At 45.2% G+C, this 14963-nt stretch overlaps 1 protein-coding gene across 1 annotated transcript in view; it reads right to left on the reverse strand.

Annotated features, from left to right (window-relative positions):
- Positions 1-14963, reverse strand: part of SCARB1 (scavenger receptor class B member 1) — a 68823-nt gene that overhangs the window by 18272 nt on the left and 35588 nt on the right. The window contains exon 8 of the mRNA XM_084819697.1: positions 14664-14782. Coding sequence (XP_084675823.1) covers positions 14664-14782 — 119 coding nt within the window. The remainder of the gene's footprint in view (positions 1-14663; positions 14783-14963) is intronic.

Genomic DNA, 14963 nt, shown 5'->3' on the forward strand with positions numbered 1-14963 from the left:
TTGAAAGAGAGTCACTTGAAGACCCAGAACTTATGGGCTAGGGAGAGATCCTCCCTCTTTCCCTTGGGTCCATGGGAGGCGGCCATTGCTTTTGCGCCAAATGGGTGCTACGCCTCCTTTCGGCGCCCTCCATCTGTCGTCGCTCCCTGCGTGTGCGCCGAGCGTCCAGCAAGCCCCCCTCCAGCGCTCCCTCACTGCCAGGGTCACTATCTATCTAAGGAATGCTTGCAGGAGGAATCTCTGCCATCTGCTGTGCTTGTGAGAGATGAGCGAGCTCCTCTCCCATGGATTGCGGTTCCTCCTCAGAATCAGAACTGCTCTGGGGCTCTATGGGCTCAGTTTCCACCCTGACATGGACTCAGAAGCTGAGCAGAGTAAACCTCTGGTAGGTGGCATGTTTGTGGACCAGAGTGTCCTGGACATTAGAGAGTATTTTACTTGCCATGTTCCTGGGTGGCAAGGAAAGTCCGTGTCGGAAGTTTTGAGTTTGGCAAACACATTTTTTTTTAATGGCAGAGATGAGAGAGAGAGAAGAAGGGAGAGAAGGAGTCAGCAAATAGTGTGAAAATGCTGGCCGCAGCAATTTCTGAAGGTAGATTTTACAAGACGCGAGGCAGAGGACGTGGGCGAGGAAGAAGCCGAGGAGGCCAGCCACAGGGGCCCCGGCAGCCACCTCAAAATGCCAGTGACATCTGTAATTATTGTTTGAAGGGTTAGCAAGGGCAGAAAGAGAAGAGCAAGGGCAGAAAGAGAAGGGAGTAGGCAATGACGGTCCCAGGGAGATTTCCACATAAAAGCCAAAAACCCCTTCCCCAACACCTAACAGTTGGAAACTGAAACCGAATGCCCTGTTCTTGAAAATCAAGGCTGGAGAAAATGAGTACTCTTGTCTAGTTGATACAGGTGTTTTTATGCTAAATACGAAAGAACTGCCCCTCTCGGGACGCTGAGAGTGGATGATGAAATTGATGGGATCCCAAATTTACCAACCCCTTAATAAAGAAGTCACGGTGTCTGAAGGGTCCCCTTTAAAACAGACCATGCTTTCATGCTAATGGATCATAGTCCTATAAACGTATTAAGAAGAGATTTATTAGGTAAATGTTGAGCTGAATTTAAATGTGATCCTAATAACTTGTGGGTTTCACTGCCATCCACTCATTTGATGGCTCTTACTGAAGGAGTGGTGCCAGAATGTTGCTCCCTCCCAGAAGCCCTTGGGAAAATGGAAAAAATGCTGATCTCCTTAAGAGGAAGCCACCCCTATCTATCTCTTGTAAAACAAATGAATTTAATAGAGAAAAATAAGGCCCGTTAGAATTTTAGAGATGAAGGCAATCTCTTGATGTTTCAGTCTTGTCAGGCTTAAAAGAAGAAACAAGCCCACGCACAGGCTTCGCCAAGAGCGCGTGCTGAATTGTGTGCTATTGTTAAAAGATCAAAGAATAGTAGGGTTGGAAGGGGCCTACAAGGCCATCGAGTCCAACCCCAAGATGTTACAAATTGGCATATACCATACAATATGAGAAAGGCAAAATCATAGCTTAGGCTCCACTTGCGTGTTCGCCAGAAAGGAAGATGTTTTTGAACAAAATAATGCAAGTAAAACTGTATGTTTGTGAAGGGATAGTATACGTGCTGAAACTGTTATGATTAAAATGGGATTTTTGTATGGTTAAAGTACGGGTAAACTTTTGCTGAAAGTCACTGGTGAGAAGCAAGCAGACAGAAAGTGTAGAGGGCACCAGGCTGGAGAAAGCTAGAGAGGAGGCTTGTCGAAAACCAGAGTGCGATAGAAATGTTGCAAAGCATAGTGAAGGACGAAGCGCAAGCGAGAGTTGCGCAGGGAGTGAGGGGAGCTGTTCTGTGTGTAGAACTGATAACTACAAATTGTTTGTGGGTCAAGATGTGCCCTAAATTAAAGCTTTCAAATAGTGAGTTGCTCAAGGATATGTGCCTTTGTTCCATTGATACAAGAAGTTCATACTGAATTGCTTCTTTTGTTTATGCTGTTTAATCTCTGGGCATGTGCAGATGTATTTCTGACTATGCTGTTGCAACTCCTTATGAGAGCTCTGAATCAGCTAGCCTCTCCACTCAAGTATCATAGATCATACAAGCATAGGGTTGGAAGGGGCCTACAAGACCGTCGAGTCCAGCCCCCTGCTCAGGGCAGGAAGCCTGATTCCCAGGCGGTCCCCCATCCATGCACTACCCAGGGCTGACCCTGCTTGGCTTCCGAGATCAGCCGAGATCGGGCGCATCCAGCCCCTAAGCGGGAGCGCATCAGCCCCAACGTTCACGCAAGCACAGCAGCAGCACGTTCGTTTCGTATCAAAGATACAGCTGCTGCAGCAGCTCCTGAACGTCTCGTTCCCATTCCTATAAGCAGGTAAGGCCAGAACACTCGTGGGTGGGCAAAAGGAGCTGTTTAAGACGGCAACTTGGGTTGACTGATGGATTAATTGCATTTCCATACTTGCCCAGACCCAGGCAAAAGATAAATGAGCCAGCGCGGAATACGGCAGCGACACGTCCCTCGCAGGGCTGACTGAGCGACTCCTGAGCCGACGCTTCAATGCTTTCCGTGCTCTTCAACACGCGGGCTGCCCGTTCGTTTCCACGGAGGGGAGTGGTGGCCGTGTGCCATCCTTTGGGTGCACGCGCAAGCCTTCTCCCTGCCTTGAAACCGGTGAGGTGGGCGCTAGGGTTCCACATGAGCACGTGGAACCTCTGCCATTGCCAGTTCCTTCTCGACAGAACAGCGTATGCTTTTAATAGCTGCGGGGCAAGGAGTGACCCGAGAGAATCCCTGCCCGCCTTCCCACTGTGAAGCTGAAAAACCTGCCATCAGCAGTACCGCGATTTGTTAAGAGGGAAAAGGAGCCTCTGGGAGAAAAGGAAGCTGGCATGGCAACCCTATGCGGGGGATCCGAGGAGGGGGGTGAGCGAGGCAGCTCAGCAGATAACCCTCCATGCCATGTGCCACGTAAGTCCAGATGCTTTCAGCCTAAGCAGAGAGAGGGATAAGAGTCTGTTGGCTTTCCGCCTAATCTTGGGCAAGGGAGAAAACAAAGACATTTGGGCTAAGAAGCTTTTGCTGTGCCTGCTTCCTTTGTGACAATACAGACATTCAAAACCCGCAAGTACATTAAGGCATCAGAAAGGCAAAATGTACATGCCGAGAACAGGCCAGGCATTATGCCGACAGCTAAACCCGCTAGGAAAAACGAATGCATGCATGCAGACATTTTTATGCAAAGAATTTTGAGTACCACTCTATCCTAGAAAGTCCTCCATCAATGACCCCCTCCGCTGATCTCCTGCAGTGGTTTTCAAGCTGTATTCTAAGCTTGGAAGCTCAATTCAGTCATGGCAAGCAAATATTCCTAAAAGGTAAGCTTGCCCATCACTACAAATCGTCTCCAGTAATGGGGAGCCCAAGAGGAGCTTTGGTAGTGTTCTAGGTCCCATGCTCAATTCACACGAGTCAGTGAGACCCAGAAGACTGGGCCAACAGCCCCATGATTTTATTCATAAATAATCTAGAGTTAGGGTTGAGAACTGCGTCGGGCAGTTTGCCAAACTATTCAGGGTGATAAAAAGAAAAAGAAATTGTGAAAAGCATCAAAAAGCTACAAGTAGGACATGAATGCAATAGCTTGTAGGAATCGAGTTGTTTTTGAAAAGATCCTAGACAGCCCATTTCACTGCAATTATTGTGCATGCTTTGTAAGCACTACTGAAGCTAACAGGAGCTGTGCAAGAGCTCAGTTTCACTGGATATGTGAAGAATAAGGCACCTAAAAAAGATCAGGAAATGATAATTAATTTACTAACAGCTGCTAGAATTGCAGTCAGTTATAAATGGAAGCAAAAAGATAGCCCATCAATGTCTGGGAGCTGGTGTTTATGCAGAAACTCTCAAATATTATTGGAATTAGAGAGGATAGATAGGGAAACAAAAGGGTTATTGAAAAGTGGTCTATTTTTGTTCTGTTTTGGAATAATAGAGTATAGCAGAAGGTGCAACCTATTATCTGTTAGGAACATTGTAAGGCGGAAAAGGTTATGTAAAGCTATGAGCCAATATAAACAATTACATACTGACTGGAATAAGATTGTGAACGATTGTACAATGGAAATATGTATAAAAAACTGAAGAAGAAACATCCACAATCAAACAGAAAATCTATTAAAGTTAGGCATTAAAATCAGCAAATGCTTTGTTAAACAAATTCATCTTTGACAGGCATCGAAAATCTAATTTCAGCATGCCTCCAAATATACAATATTTTCCAGACATCTCACACCATTTCCAATTTTAAAATGGCGAGCCCCTTCACTCTTGCACACTTCAATTCTTCTCAGTTGTAAATGTAAGAACGACCTGCCATTGGAGAAGCCTAGTACCTGCTGAAGTCACCATCATGACATGACTCCTAACTGGAAAGACGCAGGCTGAGAACAGTGACTCACAGAAATGTAACAAATTGCCTCCCTGAGGACAGCTACTTTGCTCTCATAGAAGTATTGATATCTCACAGGACTCTTAGTATAACCTGACCCACGGCTTGGGGATTACCAGCTCACACAAAACGTTTGCACCTGCTCAAGGCGTTTAATTTTGGATTTATGTTAAAGTTCCTTATATGGCTGTTCCTATACATTTCAGCACGGTGCACAAAAACTTAAAAGCTGTATTAAAGCAACAGGACATTGAATTATAAAGAGTAGTGGCAGCATAGTATGACAGAGACTCCAGCGGATCAGCAGTAGGAAAAGAAGGTTTTTATCTGCCTTCAAGAAAACAAAACACCACACACACACACACACACACACACACACACTATTTGCTTCCATTTTGAATTGTTTGGGGCAAGTCGAGGGGCTGCATTATGGCTCCACACCGTGACAGACACATATTAAAATTATGTTAAAAGCATCTGACATTCAAGTGAGCCGCTGCTCCAAATTCTTCCATTTCCTTTGCTCAGGCTGCCACTACCAAAAGACAGCCATTCCAGGAATTTGAGCTGCAGCCAGAACTTTTAAGAAGCTTGTGAAGGTCTCATTCCAGGCCGATATAAAGCCAAGAATATGCTACAAAAACTGCCCAAGAAAACAGCCAAACAATTAGGCCGGTTCTGTCCAAGTCTCCTGTAAAAGGAACCAGATTCAGATGCTACTTTGTCATCTTTACTGTGCCAGGTCAAAACCTCTGCCAAGATTTTTGAAAGAAATATCCCTTTTAATCTCATCTGGCCGTTGTTTTAAAGCATCCTAGCTGCTATGCTGGCATTTTATTGTTATTAGTATGTCACCATTTTGCATTGGCAGTTTTTCACAGTTAGAATTGTTAGCTGCTTTGAGAATCCCTTCGTAGTAGAAAAGCAGGATATAGATAAATATCGCTGTGGAACAAATGCATAAAAATATATACTGCTCTGCCAGTATCCCAGAATACACCTTCTATCCTTCCATGACCTGGTAATACATACTAATCCATAGCTCAATACTAGAACACATCCTTTTAGACTGCAGAATGTGCCAGGTAAATAGGAAGCTGGCATGTCTCTGGATTGTTTCTGGGTTTTTAAAAACATATTTTGTTTGATGATTCATATTGTAATGGCCATTGCCTACAAACAATGCATTTGACTATAAATCACTTTAGAATGCTTAAAGCAGTACACATGCTTTATTTCAAGAAATCAAAGCAACCAATCCTGTAAGGTAGACCAGGATTCTCATACCCACATCGCGGAAGGTGTGAGTGGATGAAGGTGGTGGTGAAGAGTCAGTGGCCTTACGAAACCAACTAAGGAACCCAATTGCAGAAGTGAGATTTGACCCAGGAAAGTCTTGATCCATTGCCCACTCTTTTTGCCCCTAAGTAACACCAGTCAGGGTGGACACTAAGCCCATTTTGTTGTTGTTGTTCAGTCGTTCAGTCGTGTCAGACTCTTCGTGACCCCATGGACCATAGCACGCCAGGCCTTCCTGTCCTGCGCTCTCTCCCGGAGTGTGCTCAAGTTCATATTCATTGCATCCGTGATGCTATCTAGCCATCTCATCCTCTGCCATCCCCTTCTCCTTTTGCCTTCAGTCTTTCCCAGCATCAGGGTCTTTTCCAGAGAGTTTTCTCTTCACATTAGGTGGCCAAAATATTTCAGCTTCAGCTTCAGTATCTGTCCTTCCAATGAGCACTCAGGGTTGATTTCCTTTAGGATGGACTGATGTGACCTCCTTGCAGTCCAGGGGACTCATAAGAGTCTTCTCCAGCACCACAGTTTGAAAGCATCAATTCTTCGGCGCTCAGCCTTCCTTATAGTCCAGCTCTCACAGCCATACGTTACTACTGGGAAAACCATAGCTTTGATTAGACGGACCTTTGTCGGCAAGGTGATGTCTCTGCTTCTTACTATGCTGTCTAGGTTTGCCATAGCTTTCCTCCCAAGGAGCAAGCGTCTTTTAATTTCATGGCTACAGTCACCGTCTGCGGTGATCTTGGAGCCCAAGAAAGTAAAATCTGTCACTGCTTCCATTTCTTCCCCTTCTATATGCCAGGAAGTGATGGGGCCAGATGCCATGATCTTCGTTTTTTTAATGTTGAGTTTCAAACCAGCTTTTGCACTCTCCTCTTTCACCCTCAACAAGAGGCTCTTGAGATCCTCTTCGCTTTCTGCCATTAGGGTGGTATCGTCTGCATATCGGAGGTTGTTGATAATTCTCCCAGCAATCTTAATTCCGACCTCTGATTCATCCAACCCAGCATTTCTCATGATGTACTCTGCATATAAGTTAAATAAGCAGGGCGACAATATGCAGCCTTGTTGTACTCCTTTCCCAATTTTGAACCACTCGGTTGTTCCATGTCTGGTTCTTACTGTTGCTTCTTGACCCTCGTACAGGTTTCTCAGGAGACAGGTAAGGTGGTCTGGTACTCCCATCACTTTCAGAATTTGCCACAGTTTGTTGTGATCCACACAATCAAAGGCTTTAGCGTAATCAATGAAGCAGAAATAGACATTTTTCTGGAATTCTCTTGCTTTCTCCATGATGCAGCGAATGTTGGCGATTTGATCTCTAGTTCCTCTGCCTCTTCGAAACCCAGCTTGTACTTCCGGTAGTTCTCGGTTCGCATACTGCTGAAGCCTAGCTTGTAGGATTTTGAGCATCACCTTGCTGGCATGTGAAATGAGCACAATTGTGCGGTAGTTTGAACACTCTTTGGCGTTGCCCTTCTTTGGAATTGGAATGTAAACTGACCTTTTCCAGTTTTGCGGCCATTGTTGAGTGTTCCAGATTTGTTGGCATATTGAATGCAGCACTTTAACAGCATCATCTTTTAGGATTTTAAATAGCTCAGCTGGAATACTGTCCTCTCCGCTAACTTTGTTGTTAGTAATGCTTCCTAAGGCCCACTTGACTTCACTCTCTAGGATGTCCGGCTCAAGTTCAGTGACCGCACTATCATGGCTATCAGGGACATTCAGATCTTTCCTGTATAGTTCTTCTGTGTATTCTTTCCACCTCTTCTTAATCTCATCTGCTTCTGTTAGGTCCCTGCCTTCTTTGTCCTTGATCATGCCCGTCTTTGCACAAAACGTTCCCTTGAGATCTCCAATTTTCTTGAAGAGATCTCTAGTCTTTCCCATTCTGTTGTTTTCCTCGATTTCTTTGCATTGTTCATTTAAGAAGGCCTTCTTGTCTCTCCTTGCTATTCTCTGGAACTCTGCATTCAGTTGGATATATCTTCCCCTTTCTCCCTTGCTTTTTGCTTCCCTTCTTTCCTCAGCTACTTGTACATCCTCATCAGACAGCCACTTGGCTTTCTGGCATTTCTTTTTCTTTGGGATGGATTTAGTTGCTGCCTCCTGAACAATGTTACAGACCTCCGTCCATAGTTCCTCAGGCACTCTTGTCTATCAGGTCTAATCCCTGAAATCTATTCCTCACCTCCACTGTATATTCATCAGGGATATGATTTAGGTCATACCTGAATGGTTTAGTGGTTTTCCTTATGTTCTTCAATTTAAGCTGAAATTTTGCAAGAAGCAGCTCATGATCTGAGCCACAGTCAGCTCCAGGTCTTGTTTTTACTGACTGTATGGAGCTTCTCCATCTTTGGCTGCAAAGGACATCATCAATCTGATTTCGATATTGACCATCTGGTGATGTCCATGTGTAGAGTCGTCTCTTGTGCTGTTGGAAAAGAGTGTTTGCTATGATCAGCGTGTTCTCTTGGCAAAACTCTATTAGCTTTTGTCCTGCTTCATTTTGTACACCAAGGCCATGCCTGCCTGTTATCCCAGTGATTTCTTGACTTCCTACTTTAGCATTCCAATCCCCTATGATGAAGAGGACATCTTTTTTTGGTGTTAGTTCTAGAAGGTGTTGTAGGTCTTCATAGAACCGATCAACCTCAGCTTCTTCGGCCTCAGTGGTTGGGGCATAGACTTGAATTACTGTGATGTTGAATGGTTTGCCTTGGATTCGTACTGAGATCATTCTATCATTTTTAAGATTGTACCCCAGTACTGCTTTTCCCACCCTTCTGTTGACTATGAGTGCTACTCCATTTCTTCTAAGGGATTCTTGCCCACAATAGTAGATATGATGGTCACCTGAATTAAATTCGCCCATGCCTGTCCATTTGAGTTCGCTGATTCCCAAGATGTCGATGTTCAATCTTGCCATCTCATGTTTGACCACCTCCAGCTTACCTTGATTCATTGATCTGACATTCCAGGTTCCTAAACAATATTGTTCTTTACAGCATCGGATTTTCTTTTCACCACCAGACACATCCGCAGCTGAGTGTCCTTTCGGCTTTGGCCCAGCCGCTTCACTCTTTCTGGCGCTACTTGGAAATACCCTCTACTCTTCCCCAGTAGTATATTGGACACCTTCCGACCTGAGGGGCTCATCTTCCGGCGTCATATCTTTTAGCCTTGTGATACGTTCCATGGGGTTTTCTTGGCAAGAATACTGGAGTGGGTTGCCTTTTCCTTCTCCAGTGGACCACATTTTGTCAGAACTCTCCGCCATGACCTGTCTGTCTTGGGTGGCCCTGCACGGCATAGCTTATGGCTTCACTGAGTTACGCAAGCCCCTTCGCCACAACAAGGCAGTGATCCATGAAGGGGACTAAGCCCATAGAATCCCAGAGTAGTTTTGATTCTGAGGAAGAGCAGCCGCTCCTGGGAGAGGAGCGCGCTCATCCATCCCAGGGCCAACAGCTGGCAGGGATTCCTCCCACCAGCATTCCTGGCATAGATAGCAGTCCCGGGAGTGAGAGAACACGGGAAGCAGACTTGCTGGACGCACGACGCCGACGCAGGGAGCGGCGCTAAATGGGGGGCGCGGAAAGGAGGCGTAGTGCCCAGTTGGCACGCAAACAACGGTTGTGCCCAGAGGATCCAAGGGAAAAGGGGAGGGACTCTCCCTAGCCCATAAGTTCAGGGACTGCCAGTGATTCTCCTTCAAACAGGGACCAACTGTTCCAACTTAAGGCATAGGTACTCTGCTGCTCATATCTAGTTGCTAACAGTAGAGTTGTTAAGCTGTAAAAGAGGAATAAAGCTTTGAAAAGAATCCCTTTGTCTGTGTCTGGACTTGGCTACTGGATTAGACTGAGAGAGGCCTCCAAGGAGCCCTTGACAGCACCACCTCAATCCTGGGAATCTCCAGTTGAAAAAAGGGCCTCTAGTATCAGTGTTGGGTAAGATACTTGCCTGAGGTCTTGGAGAACCATGAGAAAGTTGGGTCTGTGGTGTGACTCACTGCAAGCCCACATCCAATTATCATGTCTTATTGAAACATCCCATTGCATCAATTGCTATTATACTCTCTTCACTCTCCTTTACCCTCAAACACTAAAGAACAGTTTTATCAGAACTGCCACCTGAAGCAGCTGCCTCTTCCGCCTCACGGAAGGCCCATGCCCTGTGTCGCCCACCCTCGCTTGTCGGCCTTCAGGTGGTCACACACTCAGCCTCTCAGCTCGGTACGGGTCTAAAATGCTAGCCCAACCTCCTCAAAGGAACGGGTGAGATGCCAAGCACACAAAATACCTATGAAGAGAAGAAAACCCAATCATCCTTGAGACGTATTATAACATAATCAGATCTAGGATGATCTAAATTAGCACAGGGCCAAAGCTCAACATTCTGTCTTGATATCACTTCCCCTGAGATGAGTCACAGCGCTTTCAAGCTGTTCCAGAAATGATATATTTGGGGGGTGGGCTGGGTTAAAGATATACTAGGGGGGGAAAGGGGATTTATTAGTAGAGCACCAGTGTACAGGGTGTGGGTACACGTGGGTTTATGGAGCAAACAAGAAGACAGGAGCTTACAACATAAATTTTACACGGAAGCACAAAATGTAGGCGAGGGTAAATGGGAAGAAAATGCATGCAGTTCTGTCACATGCATTGAGGCTTAATTACAGTAAGCAACAGAGACTGTGCACTGGACCACAGGCATCATCCTATATACAACTTGGTGCCCTTCCAGATGTTGTTGGACTACAACTCCCATCAACCCCAGCCCACATGACCAATGCTCAGAGATTATGGGAGTTGTAGCCCAAAACGTCTGAAGGACCACAAGTTGCCCAGCCCTGCTCTCCACTAACCGCAAATACAATTCTCTGAATGCTAAGTAATGCATGGGAGGTGCTTTGAACACTTGCAAGTGCTATATAGAGAGGCAGTGTGGTGTAGTGGTTAGAGTGCTGGACTGGGAGTCGGGAGATCTGGGTTCTAGTCCCCACTCGGCCGTGGAAGCTCAGTGGGTGACTTTGGGCCAGTCACAGACTCTCAGCCCAACCCACCTCACAGGGTTGTTGTTGTGAGGATAAAATGGAGGAGGGGGAGGACTATGTACGCCGCCTTGAGTTCCTTGAGGAGGAAAAAAGGCAGGATAGAAATGTAATAAATAAAGAAATAGTTATTTATAGGTGCAGGAGAGCTTTAAATCACTGAGGGTGGTGGAGCTGGAGGCAGGAAACCCAGTGGCAGGGACCCAACAATCACTCGGCCTACAATGCTTTATCAGTGACACCCAAAAACAGAAAAAAGATACAGCGATAGCTTCAGGCTGTGGCATGGCATGGCAACTTAACGTTCATGCATGTGCGTTTGCACCCATGCGCACCAAAGTTAAGATGCATCCCCCCCCCCATACACATACAAATTCCGATTTCAATTTCTAGAGAACTGATGGAGTGGCAACTCTAGCAAGGTACACTACTGGCGTTTTATCTTTAAAAAAAATATCCGCAACCTCCTGCCCAGGACGGCGGGGACGCTGATTTACCAGGGCTAGCAAAACATCTGTAGCTTTCCCAGTAAAGAAATCAGAAATGTGTGATTAAAATCTGTTGTATCTTAAGCTGGTTATCTTTCAGAACATATGACAGCGTGGGTGTGATTTGTGCACTGTGTATGGGTGTGAAGTTCTAGCAGGGGATGGAATAGTCTTCTCCACTCGTACGCATCAAAAGCTGCTTGGATAATAAATGTCAAGCTGTGCTTGTTTCCCATGAGATTAAGGAGATGTTAATAACTTTTACAATACCTCGCACTGAGAGTTACCAGCTCTGGTCCATCTCAGCCAACTTATTGCTACACTGGGTCCAATTAAGAAGTGCTAGTATCGCCCTAGCCTTGAGTAATGTATTCCAAAAGTGCCGTACATGGAGTCAAATTACCAGTAGCCCATCGAGCCTAGAACCGTTTATGATTTGCAGATGCTCTAGGCCCTAGGGTCTTTGGATGGGAGGTATCTTTCCCGGCTGTGCTTTGGATGGCTACAGCACTAAACCTCCATCTCTGGAAGAGCATGTCCTAGGCTCCTTCTTGCTACAGATCCCTTCCCCCTCCCATGAAAACATCGCCCTCCTCAGGGGAAGGAGGCTGCCCACAGTTTGAGAAGAAAATCTCTGCACTAATTGATGTTTGCTTTTAAAGCTAGCTTAATCAGTGCGATAATTTTTTTCTTAAAAAACATCCTTGTCCTATGGAATCCATGGCAAGATGCAAGCCACAAACAATGCAATACAAGTGGATAACAGATTAGATATGGTTCTCATCAGATCAGGTTATAAACCATTGCCTTCCAAAGCAGTCCACTGAGAGTCATAACTGCAGACCACAAGGTAGGTAGCATGGTGGTAGGAAAAAAGGGGTTGTACTAACACAGCTTCCCAGGGTTTGGTTTTAAAGAACAGAAAACAGAGGTGTTTTGCATATGCCTCTTACAATAGCTTATTTCCTGGTCTACCCATGCAACGGGCGTAGAGTCCAGAAGCGTACTACTGCAAGCGGCAGGAGATAATCACATTTTAAAATATCCCTTTATGTAAACACACATACCTCCCTGCACAGAGAAAACAGCAAACTCAAATATGGCATTGCTGACCTTCTAACAAAAATACATACCTTGTTCCTATGATCAACCTCTGTACCTGGGGGACTAGAAAGTGGCCAACTTAACACCAATTATTAAAAAGGGATCTAGGGAGCATCCAGAAAATTACAGGCCGATTAGCTTAACATCTGTTCCAGATAAACTGGAAAGTGTTATTGAAGATAAAATCTTCAAGCATTCAAAAGGACAAGCCTTACTGAAGAAGAATCAGCATCGTTTCTGCAAAGATAAGTTCTGTCTCACTAACCTGCCAAAGTGCTTTGAGAGCGTTAATAAGCATTGGATAGAGGTGACCCAGCAGAGATTGCACAGACTTTCTAACAGCTTTTGACAACATCCCACAAAACGCTTCTGTTAAGGTTTGAGACCTACAGAGGCAAAGGGAAAAATGGTCAGGCTTAGGCCTGGAGTTTTTGTTGGGAAGGGTTATCCCTCTGAGGAGTAGTTTCATTTCCCTGTTTAAGCTTCAGTTTCATTTCCCCAGTTGTTTCATTTCTTCAGGTTTGAAACTGTACTTTTGGTTTTGAGGGAGGAGGGTATAAAAAGAGATCAAGAGAGCTAGTAAAAGTCAAAGTCGGGGAGACCAGAGCCTGAAGAAGGAAGAAGCAGCTTGGAGAAGACTAAGTGCAGGTAGGGTAAAGGAACCTGCGTTTTGCGACTTTTATCTTCTCTTAATGGCTTTTGTATCACTCAGTTCTATTGTGCAACTACCTTTGGACCTTTAGTTGTGATTTACTTGCTTTAATTTACCAGGAAACTGTTGTGGTTAAACTCTGTGTCTGGCGTGTCAATCACCCCACGTCTACAGCCTACACCGCACATTATAAGGAAGGGGAAGTTTAAAAGAAGGAAGGTGGGGCTCTTAAGGAGGCAAGAGATCCTTAGGGAGTTGCTCAAGGGTCCAGGTCATAAGAGGAACCCTGACAGCTCCCGAGTAAAGTTAGCAGTCATGGGATAAGAGGATAAGTCCTCCAATGGATCAGTAACTGATGAAAGAACAGGAACCAGAGAGTAAGCTAAACGGATAGTTTTCACAATGGAGGGATGGAAGATGCTGGGACACCCGAGGAAGTGCAGGATGTCTAAATACGTATAGGATTGTACCCTAAATGGCTTGAAAAGGGTTTAGACAAATTCATGGAGGATAAGGCTATCAGTGGCTACTCGTCATGGTGCCTATAAGCCTCTGAATACAAGTTGCTGCAGAACAACAGTGGGAGACAGCTATTGCCCTCATGTCTGGCTTGTGGGCTCCCCACAGGCAGCTTGTTGGCCACTATGTGAACAGAATACTGGGTAAGATTGGTGTTTGGTCTCATCTAGCACGGCTCTTATGTTCTTCCTGCTCTGCTGGTTTTCCGCTTCTAAGGAGCACCATTAAAAATGATACTCCCCCTGCAGCCTGAAGTGGGACAGTCCACTCTACCGCCTTGTACTCTACCAGGCCACGTTTGTGGGACACAGAAGAGGGTTCCCCCTCCGTGCTAGTAAGCTATTCTTTTTGGCAAAAAAAAAAAAAAAAGGAAGAAGAGGAGATCAGCAGGCCTGCATCCAAAGGCTTGAACACATATTACTGCAGAGTTGCGCAACTGGCGGTCCGTGAGCCCGATTTTGCCCCCAGCTGTTTCAGTTTGACTCCGTCAATTTAAATGTATTAAATGCTTCATAAAATAGATTTCTCTCGGCATTATACAGTCTAGTTTAAAACATAACTTAATAAAATATAACGTAACTTAATAAAAGTCACAATGAAAAACATAAAACCGACAGACATTCCAACAGAGATAAAATAAAGTACAGACTGAAAAACTAAAACCATCATCAGGTACAAGAGTTAAAACCGCAAGATGTAGACTAAAATAGTAGATATTAAACGCTAAGAGTACCAAGAGACTTTAAAAGCCTGGGAGCACAGAAAAGTTTCAGACTGCTGCCAAAAATATAGCTACGTGGGTGCTAGGGAAACTTCCCTTGGGACAGCCACTACCGAAAAAGCTCTCTCATCACTACCCTCTATTGCTGGACTCAAAGGACAGGTTTGGCCAAGCCTCATTTCCTGGCTATGGGACTTGCTAGGCTGGGAATGTCCCCTAACCCTTACTAATTTGTCAAAATGGCTGTCTGACAAGGTAGATGCTTACTGGGGTTTTCAGACATCGCAGTGATGCCCACTAAAAAGGAAGTAAACACTACAGCTAGCTAGTCTATGGATGGTTAACTCACCGGGTTCAAGTCAACGAAAAGTCTGTGCTCCTCTTCATTCGGATGCAAACCACCCACTGTGTCCAACAGCGCAGGGTCAGCATCCAGGAAGTGAGGGTTGGAAAGAAACAGTGGCACATCTTTAAATAAAAAAAAGACAGCGGAGAAGGTAAGGAAAACAAGAGGAAACTCTTTGGAGAGTGTCTGCACGATCACCATACTATCTGTACTTCTCTGATTCTGCTCTCGTGATTTATTTTGGATTTTGGAATATTCTGGCCAGGAAGTTGACAGGTGGGAATGGGGCATGATGGAAGACCT

This window comes from Heloderma suspectum, chromosome 13, assembly GCF_057233095.1.
Source record: "Heloderma suspectum isolate Gila_16-S chromosome 13, 16-S_ref, whole genome shotgun sequence".
NCBI lineage: Eukaryota > Metazoa > Chordata > Lepidosauria > Squamata > Helodermatidae > Heloderma > Heloderma suspectum.